Here is a 13,325-nt window from a genome sequence, read left to right on the forward strand (position 1 = left end):
TGTGTGGTCGTGGTGTGTGGTGGTGTGTGGTGGTGTGTGGTGGTGTGTGGTGGTGTGTGGTGGTGTGTGGTCGTGATGTGTGGTCGTGGTGTGTGGTCCTGGCGTGTGGTCCTGGGCGGCCCTGTCCTGCCGTAAGCAGAGCATTGCGATGCAATGCAGACAGAGTCGGCCCAAGCACGGCCTGGCTCATTGTTGGTGTTGTTGTTTACGGCGAGGTAGGCGAGGGGTTGTCCTGGAAGCCGCGATCGTGCACGGCCAGGCCCAGCGCGAACGGGTCCAGTTCTCTCTCGAGTGATGCCAGCCACAACAACACACACTCGTGCCGGCGCAATCACGGCAGACGGTGTCTCGCAACGCGCCCTCGTTCGCTCCATTGCGCCCTGCTAACACTGCAGCCGACCGCCGACCGCCGACCGCCGCAGCACACGCCCGCCGGCAATGGACGCATCGCGCTGCTGAAGAACCCCTCGACGTGCCCTGTTCCGTCGCGTCGTGAACGCCGTGAGCGCCGTGGGCTTGCCAAACTCAGACAGTCCCGCCCCACCCGTCCACCTCGCTACCACCACCACCACTCACGCGCCCAACCACCCGCTGCGGACGACCGCGCATGGCCGCTGTCGCTGTCCCGCAGTCTCCCCGGCTCTCTGCAAACATGGCAAATCGTCGCGTGCCGCTGGCCAGTTTGCAGAATGCCACCAACTCGCCCATACGCGCCCCTGTCGTCGCCGGAAAGCGCCAACGCTCGCACGCGAGCGAGCAACGCGACATGCCCTACGGCCAGCCCCCGCAGAAGAAGCAGATGATCGAGGTCGACGATGCCGAAGCTCGCCGCCATGGCCTCGTCCGCCGCAGCGGTGCCCCTACCACGGCCTTGACTAGGAAGCTCGAGGCTGCCCGTGAGACCAAAGCACCGCCCAAGCAGCCCGAGAAGACGCAGCGAGTCACAAACGACCTCGAGACCATTCGCCAGTGGCAGCGACACTACCGCAAGCTCTTCCCGCAGTTCGTCTTCTACTTCGACAGCGTCCAGGAGCCCCAGAAGGACAAGCTCATGAGTCGAGCTCAGATCCTTGGCTCAGTACGTCCGACACGTCCTGCCACACCTTGCCCTCTGCTAACACCATGACAGCGCGAGGTCACCTTCTTCTCCCGTGAAGCTACCCATGTCATCACCACGCGTCCCATTCCTGTCGACGTCGACACCAGCTCGTCAGCCCACGCCAAGGGCACCGTCAACCCAGCCCAACTGGAAAACAAAAAGTCCGTCTTCGACGCTGCACTCTCCAAGTCCGGCCAGTCGGGCCGTGGTGACATCCTCGTCAAGGCGAAGGAGTTGGGAATGAAGATATGGTCGGTGGAGAAGCTTCAGCGTATGGTCGACACCATGTTCAGCAAAGAGACGGGAGAGGACATCCACTACACGACGCGTCATGGTACCGTCGCTGGACAGAAAGCCCGTCAGGCTGATTTGCAAAGGTTGCTGCAGAACGAGAAGTTGGATCGAGATTATGTCATCGGTGCTCAGGATATGGTCCAGCTCCGTGGCTACCACGTCTATGTGCACGACATGGATGAAGTCACACGCCCTGTCATGATCAGAGAGTACCAGAAGGTCGAGAAAGAGAAGGGCAAGTGGCCGCAGTTCCGCGCCTCAGGCAACGGCAAGTGCCCCTTTGTGGAAGATCCTCACTTTGGTCGTCGCCAACAGGAGGAGCAGGAGGAGCGACGAGCACAGAGGGCTCTAGCAGCCGCTCCGCGTACTCGTGCTGCATCAGCCATGGAAGAAAAGCGCGTCCTGGGCGAGAACAACAACTTGGCTCAGCGCGAGCCCGCCCCAGCTGCAATCAAGAAGGAAAAGCGCGAAGACGACGCGAAGCCTTTAGATCCTCCCAAGGGTCTCCCCCTTAAACGCACATCCACCGAAGGTCCCCCCATGTTCGGCAGTGCCCAAGCCAACGTACGTGCTATGCCGCGCTTCATCGGAGGAGAGCCCGTTGCCTCTGGTCTTCATCAGTCCAACGTGACTTCCGCCATCCAATCCCAGATGATATCCTCGACCGCCGCCGCACCGCGGGCCGGAAATAGCAAGGAGGTGAACCAACTGCAGCGCAAGGTTTTGGAGAAGAACAGTGTCACGTCAGCCAACAGCGGCTACTCCTCTGTCATGAACGATGTGCGCGTTCCTCTCAACCAAGACCATACTCAGCCAATGCGTGCTGCCAAGCGCAAGGCTCAGGAAAGCCTCAGCCAGGCCCATGAAATGGCCGAACAAGAGAGGCAGGCCCGCAAGATTGCTGCGCTGCGCAGACGCAAGACTGCCGAAAAGGAATTGAAACCTGGCTATTGCGAGAACTGCAGGGAGAAGTTCAACGACTTCGACGAGGTGCGCAACGTCCCTGTCTGTTACCGTACTGGAGCTAACTCATTCACAGCATTGTGTCACTCGCAAACACCGCAAATTCGCCGCGACAAACGAGAACTGGGCTGAGCTTGATGCTCTGCTTGCCCAGCTCGATCGTCAATGAGCTCTACGCACAGCATACGAATCCACGTTGCATTTACCACGGCGCTGATGCACAACTAATACCCACGCCACGGCTTCCCTTCCGACTCTGTTCACTTCGCGGCGGTCCTCCCACATGAGACCGTGTACTCTGCGACTACCTGTTTCATAGCATTTTCGCAACTTGCAGCATTTTTGAGGCGTACTTTATCTTCATCTTGGTGGGTTGGTGGGTTTGATTCATTTTGGCGGAAACATCTTGACCATTGACACCGGTGCTGCATCCAGCTACTTGTCCATACCATTGCATGCACAAGGTCTTCCTGTGCCACCGCTTTGCCGTTCGCCTCCGATAACTGGTCGGCTGATGTGTTTGAGAAGGTGGATGTTGAGTCATGGTGGATTAGTGAATATTTTGATGGGAAACGAAGAAACATGGCCATCGGCGCAAGCAAATGCTACTGCAGGCCCAAATATGTATCATTATCGGATTTGATATCTAGAACTGTATCGAATGCGATGAAACATATCGTTCATAGAAAACCTTCCGTTTGAAGAGTAATGTGGTTGGCATGGCGGGGTCTGATTGGTCAGTTACGCGTTTACACCGACTTGACTTCTTCTTCCACCAGTCGTGCGCTCAACATCTACAACAACCTGCGGAGTTCACCACTTCTACCATTCGAACTTCGGACACTCCCATATCCTGTCTTCAACTTTGAGCTCGTTGTTGCAAGCAAGTTCTCGTCGGCCGCTTTGTACCCCGCCACTTTCAGGCCGCTGCCCTCATGTCTCAGTCGCCAGCAGAAAGAGCGATAGAGGAGGATGACAAGACTGAAGCGCCACTGACCATGGCAGCATCCGTTGTTCTAACTAACCTACCCCGTGATGCATCGAAGGCCCTTGAGACTGCGGGAAACCTGAGCATAGGAAAGAGTAAGTATCCATTACATCTCGCCTTACTCAGTCTAACGCTACTGCAGTCACCGTACGCCTTCAGCCAGTGGGGTCAGCACCACACTTGAACCAACGTGTCTTCAAACTGTCAACCAACCAGCGCTTCGAGACTATTGTCCGGTTCCTACGGAAACGACTAGGCGTGAAGGAGCATGAAAGCGTGTTCTGTTACGTCGGCAATGTCTTTTCGCCAGCGCTAGATGAAGGTGTGGGGAATCTCTGGACGGTGAGCCATCAACACGTCTATCTTGAGAAGCACGAGGTGCTGATACCGATTGCAGTGTTTCAAACAGAACGAGGAGCTCGTTGTAGGTTATGCAATGTCTCCAGCTTTTGGATGACACCTGATTCGTTTACTTCCGCAATGCTTAGTACCCAATCCTACATCGAATGCCAACGGCGCTGTTCCTTCCCTGACAAACATGAAGCACAAAAGAAACGCAATTTGCTACTGACGCAGCGAGGGTATGAGAAATGCAGCACGCCAACTACTAACGCAAACCAATCACTTCTCAGGCTTCCGACTCGCCTCGTTGCTCGACAGCTTTTTCGAAAGCATCAAGCACTTCTTTTGACACCGGGTACGTATGTTCCGGTGCAGGGTATGCTCGACTCTTTACTTCCGCTCTGTACTGCTCAATAGCCTTGAGGGACTCGTCCCAGACGTTGCCGAACTTCTTGACAAACTTTGGCAAGAAACGACCAGGTGGAAAGTTGCCTAGCATGTCGACTTGAACGAGTACCTGTCCTGAACAACCATTACCAGCACCGATGCCAATGGTGGGGACGCTGAGCTTCTTCGTAACCAGTTCAGCAACCTCTGCTGGTACGGCTTCGACAACCATAGCGAAGGCGCCAGCGTCCTGGACTGCAAGTGCATCCTCGAGCAGCTTGACGGCGGAGGCAGTGCTTTTGCCCTGCACACGGAAACCGCCAAGTGCATTCTGTCTTTGAGGAGTGAGGCCAACATGGGCGAGCACAGGGATACCAGCTCCAGTGATCTTGGCTATGGTTGGTGCCATCTCCTTTCCACCCTCGAGCTTGACGCCCTTGACACGACCCTCTTTGATCACTCGGATGGCGGAAGCCAGGGCTTGCTCAGGAGAGATCTCATAGCTGCCCATTGGTAAGTCTCCCACCTTTGTCATGTCAGTACGCTAATGGGATTCACAGACAGCAGTGTTACGCACCGTAAAAGCACCCTTGGTTGCACGCGACACTGATTTGCAGTGCAAGATCATCTCGTCCAGCAACACCTCACTTGTGTCATCCATACCCATGGCGACCATAGCCAGACTGTCTCCCACAAGAACAATGTCCATGCCGGCATGGTCGGCAACGTGAGCACTGGGAAAGTCATGCGCAGTGAGGACGGTGATTGGCTCCTTCTTACGATACAGGCTCTGGATGGTGTTGATGGTGACAGGCTTCCGTGCGGTAGCGAGGGCTGCACCCAGGGGTGAATGTGAGCTCCATCGGACATTGACATTGAATATCAGTCTTTGCAACGCCAGTATCGGAGGTGAGTATGATTTGGGCCGACATGTCTGTGACGCTATCCGAAGGGTGTTCATCGTGGCACGCGACACTGTCAAGGGCTGTTGTTTAGGTTTGGATTTTTTTAGGTGGGGTTGTTAGACTGGTGCGGGTGAGTCTTGGGCAAGCATTGTTCAGGGGCCAACTGAAGTCTTATATATGGCCGTGGTGTGGTGTACACATATCTTCGCTGAAGTCTCTCTCACGATGCGAGCTCGGACGTTTTTGTCGGTCCAGCCAAGGGGTCTTCCTCTTTGTTGGGCTGGGGCATCGATGCTGCGACTTCCCAGCTCGAGTCATCTAGCTCTGCAGCAACGCTACAATCGCCATCGGCTCTTTATCGAAACGTGCTTGTACCGCCTCGCCGTGATCTGGGGTACCGCCTTGATGAAGCTGTCCGCCGATCCGAGGCCCTGGTCTCAAGCCGAGGCCTCGGAAGAGCTGCGGCGATGCGGCTCTGCGATTGGACTCTACTGGAACACACAGAGCTCTGCATCTCACAGAGTGCACCCCCAGGGTCCTCTCTACCTAGTAGGAGCTTGTGGTTGCTGGCTGGCTTACATTTGTTTTCTAATGCCATATACGCAATACCAACAGGGCCAGACAGAGTTTCGCAAAAGGCAATGTGCTTTGGATGCACCAGCGTTGCTAGTACAGTGTGAAACCTTGATACGTGTGCTGCGATGCGCTCTTAAGCGTAAAAACAGCTCTAACTGTAATGTCGGGGTTTCCTGTTTGCACATTCAAGGTAAACAGGATGCATGGCAGGACCGTGGCGCTTCTCGGCGAGAACTTGCCGGACGTGTGCAAGCGCGATACAGGTGCTCGTGACGACTGCAGCTCACGCAAGCACTCCTCCTGATCTTGTACCTTGACTCTTGCGCCGTTTCGGCTCGAACAACGACGTCTGCTTGCCCGCACAAATCTCGGACCCCTCTTCGACGTCACCTGAACTCTCCTGCCAGCAAAGCACCGACGTAGCACCTCTTGACCCCTCCCAGCGACGCCCACTATCGATAGCCCCGCGAGCACCTCACAGCTCACCACGACCTGCCACTCCGCCGACCGAACGACCGAACCCTGCGCATTCGGACGTTCGAGTTCTAGCGACAAAAGCAAGTTCCTCGCAAAGGTCACGCATAGAAGACTGTGGTCATCATGAGTTCTCCAAAGAGGCGCATCGAGACCGATGTACGTCAACAGCCATGCACAGCGCGTCAAGATAAGAGCAAGAGCTAATAGGCCTTTTTCTTGCGGATGCAGGTCATGAAGTACGCTTCTTACAACTCTCAGCTATGGACAGAGTACTAATGAAGATGTAGGATGTACGTTTCATGCCGACCGCGACTACCCGAAGGCTCAGCGACTGATGCATGGCAGGCTTATGAGCGACTATGAGGTCACACTGGTCAACGACAACAGTACATCCCTCCTCTCCCGTCCTGTTTAGCACTGCTGACAATGTGGAAGTGTTCGTTTCCTCTCGAATACGGTCGACGCCACACCGCGATACCACTGACACAGCGCAGGCAAGAGTTCTACGTCAGGTTCAAGGGGCCTGAGGACAGTACGTCAGCCTCTCACAAATATGCGAATCTCAACTGACTGTACAGCACCCTTCCATGGCGGACTCTGGAAAATCCACGTCGAGCTACCCGACCAGTACCCTTACAAAAGCCCTAGCATTGGCTTCGTGAACCGCATCTTCCACCCAAACATCGATGAACTGTGAGCGACACACTCTGTTCTCTCAGGCGTAGCCTCGTCTTGGCAAACTTGGTATAGCTGCTGACCGGCATACAGGTCCGGCTCAGTCTGTCTCGACGTCATCAACCAGACGTGGTCGCCCATGTACGATATGATCAACATCTTTGAGGTCTTCATCCCCCAGCTGCTTGCATACCCCAACCCCACCGATCCTCTCAATGGCGAAGCGGCCGCGCTCCTCATGCGAGAACCGAAGAGTTACGATGCGAAAGTCAAGGGTAGGTCAAAGCGCGGCTCCAGGCCCGAGACGATGGGGCTGACCAGTGTTGTAGAATATGTTCAGAAGTACGCTTCCAAAGACATTTCCGAAGACTCCGACAAGGATGATGACGACGATGACGACATGAGCTCAGTCGGCAGCTACGAATCGGGCGACGACGAAGCAGCAGGCAACATGGACGACATCTAAGCTCGTCTTTCTTGAGCATAGTTTGCTCTCTTCCTGCTTCCATTTTTCACGACTTCGAATCATCACATATGGGCGGACGTTCAGGCGCAACCCGGCGAACACATAGGCCGCCTCTTGTCTCTTTGGTATTACTTTTCCATAGTTGAATCCTGCGTTTGCATATGTTTTTGGGTTTGATTTGCTTTACAGTAGGAGACGGATGGCAGTATAGGTTACGAGACGAATAAGGTGAGAGGCTTGATGACCCCTGAGGTTGTTCGAGAATGTGCCATATTGTTGTGTACGATTTACTCCACTCCACTCCAGCAATTGTGAATGTCGCTTTCCTTGATTTCACATCTCCATCTCCATCCCCCACAATTCTCCATGTATTACCCAAGCTTGTTTGTCGTCCTGCTAGGTCTGTGTGGCGCGCGAACAGCTGGCAGGCTGTAGTCGCCTGCCTGCATAGCACTGTTTCCCAGATGTAGGCAACCCAGGCTGGCTACCTTCTTCCGTACGTCCGCGCCAGACGGAAGTGCTCAAAAAGTCCGCACTTGAAAACGATGGCTGAAGCATGTGTTGCCAGGGGATACAGTACGGCGCAAGCATGCCAGAACGCAGCGGTTGACGCAAGGTAGCGTGCACGTAGTTGTAACCTCCTGGTATCTGCTCTCATCGCCTCAGAAGAGGTGGCACCACGATGGAACAATAAATATGAGCGCCGGGCGCTCAGAACATGTGGGGTTTCTTTGCACGCTACACCCACCGTACATCAACTTTACCAGCAGCAGCATTGGTTCTCCAGCTCTACAGTCGACTATCCACTGGAGGCCTGTTAGTCGGATTCCTTTTTCTGTCTCCGGGGTGTCTCAATTTGGATTTGGGTCTCTTTGTAGGCAGTGAAGTCACATTCGGGACCAATCAAGCCTTCACCTCGACTGACATTCACCGTGAAAGGATAGGTAACCTTATCGCCCGAACTTCTGCCGTCAGTCCCTGGTTGTATATAAACAATCGTCGCCCGCTCCACGATCAACAGTGATAGCGTCCATTGCAACACTCAGCGGACCTCCACAGAACGCAATACATGCACATTTGCTGAAACAACATCAGAATATCCTCAGAACCTACAACCGTCAGCATGGCACCACAATATGGACATGGAGCTCGACGCACCGCCCATCACATTACTCACGCCCATGGTGGAGCGCCGCACCACATCTCGTCTGCCAACAGCTCTCAGCTCGGTCACCAAGATTATCGCACAGTGACCAGACGAGACAGAAATGGTGCCAGGGAGACGGAACGCAAGCGAGACCCTCAGAAACGCCGCTTAGAAGCTTCGATTCCACGCATCCCAAGTCCAAAAGTTCCAACAAACCAACCTACGCGTCTTGTTGACCGCATGACGTATGACCGCAGCGGCGAGGTCCAAGACCCTATCGGCCGTGGTAGTGGAGGCGGTCTGTCGCCTCTTTCTCAACATGAGCGTAGACTTCAAGACCGCATCACACGCGACGACGACTTCGGCTGCGATAGTGGCCTGGTGCAGTCAGCTTCCCGGCACCACGATTACCAAGGCCGTGGTATACGCAGCAATTCTGAAGATGCTGACAACGGCATGAACGTGAACAATAAAATCATCAACTCTTACGATATCTTCGCCCCCAATCCCCTTCTCACCATACCTGCAAATACACCGCGTGCAAGCTGGCAGCCGCTCAACACCAAGCCCGTCCAGTACGGCTCTATTCACCACCTTCCCTCAGATTCATATATACAATGGCCACGTCCTGTTCAGCCAGCTACAAGGCCTGAGCCAATCCGACTGCTCAACTTGTGCATATCCCATGAGCAGGCTACCAGCCCCAAAGCCACTCCTGCAACAGTACCACCTCCAACAGCTACAAGAAAGACCATCACAGAGCCTAAGCGACGGCTGAGCCCATACAAGGGGAACGACGTAGTCAAGAGGCTTGTACAGAACAGGAAGCTCCAGCTTCTGCTATCAGGCAAACCCATGCCGAAGCCGAGGAAGGCGGCTGATCGGATGGTTCTCAAGTGTGCGGGTCGGAAGGAGATTCGTTAGGCTCTGTGCGTGGATGTCGGCGTTTCCGCGCTTCCCGCCTTGTGTTGGCTGTTGGAGCGCAGCGAGCACGGGTTGAGTAGTGTGTACGGATGACTGCGTTTCCTTTGGATGGACTGATGGCTTGGCAAGGCGTTGTAGGAGAGGGGGTTGGGACAGGACGGGACCATTTGGAGTAGATGACTTTGGCATGTCAGCTTCGTTCTTACTAAGGCCAATTGAATAACAACACGCCATGAGATCCTTCGAAGTAGCCAATTTCTGTATTTCGGTTGCTGATTGTTTGGTCGATAATATCATGACGTGTCCTGAAAGTTCCCTAGGTTTCCTCCTGCACTCACGGTAGCGTCTTCGGAGCGGCTTGGTCATTAGCTATGAGTGTGGTGGTGGAGATTTTGCTGGATGGGGTTGTGTTGCTGACGGATGTGTAGGTGAGTAGGTAGGATGTCTGGTGAGAGGTGGCTGGGCTACGGGGCGGGGGGACTAGAAGTTTTGAAGTAATCGAGGGGTCTATGGAGTGCTTCGAAGAAGACCTAGTCATTAGTGCAACGGATGGATAGAGTAGTCTAGATACCTCTGAATTGAAAATTCAATTATTCTTCGACCAAGTTTTTTTGACAGGACGTCTCGTGATGTCCCTGACCAGGAAGCGAACCGTTGTAGACATCCCGTTGTAATAGATTCTGTGACTACCTATTGGAAGGGATTACGTACATTAGATCGTGGGACATGAGACAAAATTCCAACAAAAAAATTGATTAATTAATGTATCGAGGACTGTGCGGTGTAGTGCGGTCTCTGTGAGCAGCCCCTGTATGTTCGCCTCCCCTTGAGTCTTCGCGTATTCCTCGAGTTTGACCTCTTCTGGGATCCAGAAACATCCCCACGCTGGGACAGAATACATTTCAATCTAGGAAACACAGAAAACACCATGAGATTCGCCGTCTTATCAATCTGCAACAAACATTGAGCAGATCTCGTGTTCTTCATGCGGTCAGAAAATGCGTAGCTGGAGTATTCGGTTCCATATGGTCGAAGCAAAGAGGACAGGAAAGCTCGTGCATCATACCATGAATCTTTCGAGGCGTTTGTCGGTTTTATTGTTTGTGGCTGTTTGGATTAGGTTTTGCTCGTATTACAGATCGCTAGCAATTGCCTGGTCGCTTGCAAACCGTCTTCGTGTGCCTCGACCAGGGCTCGAAGTATGTGTACAAAGTCCTCAGATCGCGGCATCAACGACGTCTCGTGCAGATCTGGCCGATCATCTGCAGCTGCATCCGTGTTCAGCTGAGTCGCTGGACCGCAAGGCATCTCATCATGAACGTGCGGCACCTGCGCGTTTATGATAATGCTCTGCGGCTTTACGGGCAAACCTGAAGCAGCATCCGCTAACGACACCGCGGAAGCCAGGAGCCCAGCTACTGAATCAGCTGGGAGTGAATAGAACTGCGCCACAGACCCCCTGCCCTCAAAGTCAGACATGACATCTACTCCCTCTGAGTTTGGAGGCTGTTCGAAGCTGAATGTAAGACTCAGATTGCGGTGTTCGGCCTGTCGTGTGGCGCTTAAGGGTTGCTAGATTGGCGTGTGTACGACTGTTGATGGTTCGCATGCGAAGGCCCTTGATGAACATAACGCTCCACTAAATCCATGGCAAACCGAGCGTCGGAGGAAACAGTACACAAGAGCCTGGTTACGAGAAAACCGTGTTCTCTAATCGTACTGACCAAGGCAAGGTCAAGAACGGGGTCGAGATCAGCGCGGAGGAACGGCACAGCCCCAAGAACAAGTCCGGCGACTTCCATCTTCGTGGTCTAGGAGAACACTGTAGTCTTTTGAAGAGATATAAGTGTAGGTGCGTGTATTCAAGATGTTAGCAAATGGTGAGTATGAGGTGTTTAGATGTTTGGGGCCGAGAAGGCTAGGGTCCAGCTCAGACGACTAGTTGTATACCGTACTGCTAACGCACGCAGGCTCTGATTGTAATGTGCATAATTTGCGATCACTCAGCGTTATCTGTATTCACCAGTCGATTACACTTGGCATTTGAACGTGTCGGAAAGTTGAGCTCGAAAATGGATTTGTTGAGCAAGCGAAAACAAGCAGTGGCTTCATCAAGGGTAAATACACGCTGAGAGACTAAAGTGCCATCAGATATACTAGAAGCTTTACTGGCTGTAGTATGATATCTTTGCCTGGAGGTATGATGTCCGATGCTTAGTCATCCGGATCATCATCGGACCGGGGACACTTGCGCCAGCACCTCCAACTTCTGGAAGTTTCTGCCCCAAGCTCCCTCGTATTTCAGCTTTACAGAACCTTCAAACACTTCTCCTCCCACCTTCCTGTACTCGCTCAGCGTTGTAGTTTCGATTCCCATCACCCTGTTCTTCGTTCTGTAAGTTGTTCCGCGCTCCCCAAACCCCAATTATAGGATGAGATACCAGCTGGCACCAGTCTGAGAAGACTTGTACTCTTTGCATGCGGATCAGCTTCCCGGTCCACCAGACCACCTCTGATACTTTATAAACTCTCTGAACTGCACGATCGTCATGTTGGAAGGCGCCTCGCTAACCGATGAATTGCAGAATAACTCATTGGTTGCACCCCACATTAACCGCGATGGTTCTTCACAACCCCAACAACTGGCATTGGGTCAACAAGGACGTGTCTGGTTGGGCACGCGAGTACCTCGATAAGGAGCTTCCTCAAGTCTCGGCTGAGCAGGATGGTGTCACTGCGCAGATCGATAAGGTCGCTAGCATGGACGGAGACGTCGATGTGAGCCAGCGCAAGGGCAAGGTCATCACCTTGTTCGACGTCAAGCTCAAGCTTGAATACTCAGGTAAGCAGCTCTTCCTTTCCCTAGATGCTCAGCCGGCTGACTCAGTCGGCAGGCAAGAACAAGGAGGGCGAGGAGGCCAGCGGCACTATCACGATTCCCGAGGTTGCACACGACACGGAGGAAGACGAGTATGTCGTATGTTCCCTTCGCTCACAACCCTTGTCTCGCCTTTGTTCGACCTCCAAGCGCGTATGCTAACTACGACACAGTTTGATGTAGATGTTTACGCTGAGGACAGCAGCAAACAACCAGTCAAGGATCTAGTACGATCCAAGATTGTTCCACAACTACGCAAGAGCCTTGCAAAGTTCGGCCCGGCCGTCATGGCTGAGCACGGCAAGGACATCCAGCACGCGCCAGGTTCCAACCCTTCAAGTGGTTTCACGACCCCTAAGGTGTACTCGAGCTCGAGTGTAAACAAGTCATCGGCTTCGAAGACTGAGGGTGGCTCGCAGAAGTCGAGCACCGGCTCGGTCGTGAACGTCACTACGATCAACGACAGCACAGAGTTCCGCACCACTGCCGCCGAATTGTTCCAGACGTTCACAGACCCTCAGCGCATTGCTGCCTTCACCCGTGCGCCACCAAAAACCTTCACCGGTGCTCAGCCTGGCGGTACTTTCGAGCTTTTCGGCGGTAATGTAAGCGGAGAGTACACCGAGTTGGAGGAGCCAAAGCATATCGTCCAGAAATGGCGCCTTGCACAATGGCCCGCCGGTCACTTCTCAAACCTATCGATCTGGTTCGACCAGAACGATGTCGATGCGGTAACAGTAATGAGGGTTGAGTGGAAGGGCGTACCCATTGGCCAAGAGGAGTCAACCAAGACCAATTGGGACCAGTACTACGTTCGCAGCATCAAGACCACCTTCGGCTTCGGCACGGTGCTGTGAGCAAAGAACTGATCATGTCATCGTAGCTTCCTGGAAGACGGAGTGCGGACATGTTGGATGATTTACGATTGTATACGAAGTGATGGATAGTGACTAAACAGTTGACGAAGATGCAGGCACATAGAGCAAAGCCGCTAAAGCAATTATACCCCTTAATTACTCACTACCCTTGAACCATGCCAACCTGTCTGAAATTTGGATCATCTTGCCCCAAAGACGATAAGCTGAAAAATTTGATCCATTCGGCACCTGGCGGAATTTCCGTGGCTGATGTCAAGCCGCGCAAGCTCACCAAGCTCAGGCTAAGCTTCTGCTAGCGGCGGGGTAGCTCCGAGCTCCAGTGAGCT

General features: G+C 53.6%; 6 protein-coding genes across 7 annotated transcripts, besides 3 other annotated features; 5 read left to right on the top strand and 1 right to left on the bottom strand.

Moving 5' to 3' along the window:
- Window positions 1–391: 391 nt before the first annotated feature.
- Window positions 392–435: a tandem repeat.
- Window positions 436–540: 105 nt separating this feature from the next.
- Window positions 541–589: a tandem repeat.
- A 63-nt stretch (window positions 590–652) lies between these two features.
- EKO05_0005767 (Cdc7p-Dbf4p kinase complex regulatory subunit) lies at window positions 653–2,525 on the top strand (the record flags this gene model as incomplete). Its single annotated transcript, XM_038939655.2, has 3 exons — window positions 653–1,078; window positions 1,130–2,383; window positions 2,433–2,525. 3 exons carry the CDS (start codon window positions 653–655, stop codon window positions 2,523–2,525), a joined length of 1,773 nt encoding a protein of 590 aa, XP_038798786.2.
- A 766-nt stretch (window positions 2,526–3,291) lies between these two features.
- On the top strand, window positions 3,292–3,801 carry EKO05_0005768 (Ubiquitin-like protein; the record flags this gene model as incomplete). Its single annotated transcript, XM_038939654.1, has 3 exons — window positions 3,292–3,439; window positions 3,487–3,686; window positions 3,742–3,801. The coding sequence occupies 3 exons, from the start codon at window positions 3,292–3,294 to the stop codon at window positions 3,799–3,801; spliced, it is 408 nt and encodes a 135-aa protein (XP_038798787.1).
- A 171-nt stretch (window positions 3,802–3,972) lies between these two features.
- Window positions 3,973–5,034, bottom strand: EKO05_0005769 (3-methyl-2-oxobutanoate hydroxymethyltransferase; the record flags this gene model as incomplete). The annotated part of the gene is made up of 2 exons (XM_038939606.1): window positions 3,973–4,599; window positions 4,651–5,034. The coding sequence occupies 2 exons, from the start codon at window positions 5,032–5,034 to the stop codon at window positions 3,973–3,975; spliced, it is 1,011 nt and encodes a 336-aa protein (XP_038798788.1).
- A 1,120-nt stretch (window positions 5,035–6,154) lies between these two features.
- EKO05_0005770 (E2 ubiquitin-conjugating enzyme) lies at window positions 6,155–7,172 on the top strand (the record flags this gene model as incomplete). Of its 2 annotated transcripts, XM_059636666.1 has the most annotated exons (8): window positions 6,155–6,187; window positions 6,260–6,267; window positions 6,319–6,321; window positions 6,377–6,415; window positions 6,523–6,563; window positions 6,610–6,724; window positions 6,800–6,981; window positions 7,036–7,172. In XM_059636666.1, the coding sequence occupies 8 exons, from the start codon at window positions 6,155–6,157 to the stop codon at window positions 7,170–7,172; spliced, it is 558 nt and encodes a 185-aa protein (XP_059492649.1). The 2 variants fall into 2 exon arrangements, with proteins under 2 accessions (XP_059492649.1, XP_038798789.2); XM_038939777.2 differs by having other exon boundaries at window positions 6,155–6,417; window positions 6,467–6,563.
- Window positions 7,070–7,106: a tandem repeat.
- Window positions 7,173–8,295: 1,123 nt separating the features above from the next.
- EKO05_0005771 (uncharacterized protein) lies at window positions 8,296–9,243 on the top strand (the record flags this gene model as incomplete). The annotated part of the gene is made up of 1 exon (XM_038945830.1): window positions 8,296–9,243. The coding sequence occupies one exon, from the start codon at window positions 8,296–8,298 to the stop codon at window positions 9,241–9,243; it is 948 nt and encodes a 315-aa protein (XP_038798790.1).
- A 2,574-nt stretch (window positions 9,244–11,817) lies between these two features.
- Window positions 11,818–12,978, top strand: EKO05_0005772 (Co-chaperone; the record flags this gene model as incomplete). Its single annotated transcript, XM_038939765.2, has 3 exons — window positions 11,818–12,085; window positions 12,138–12,220; window positions 12,295–12,978. The coding sequence occupies 3 exons, from the start codon at window positions 11,818–11,820 to the stop codon at window positions 12,976–12,978; spliced, it is 1,035 nt and encodes a 344-aa protein (XP_038798792.2).
- Between the last annotated feature and the right edge of the window lie 347 nt (window positions 12,979–13,325).

The sequence above is a fragment of the Ascochyta rabiei genome, chromosome 9 (genome assembly GCF_004011695.2).
Source record: "Ascochyta rabiei chromosome 9, complete sequence".
Classification (NCBI taxonomy): Eukaryota; Fungi; Ascomycota; class Dothideomycetes; order Pleosporales; family Didymellaceae; genus Ascochyta; species Ascochyta rabiei.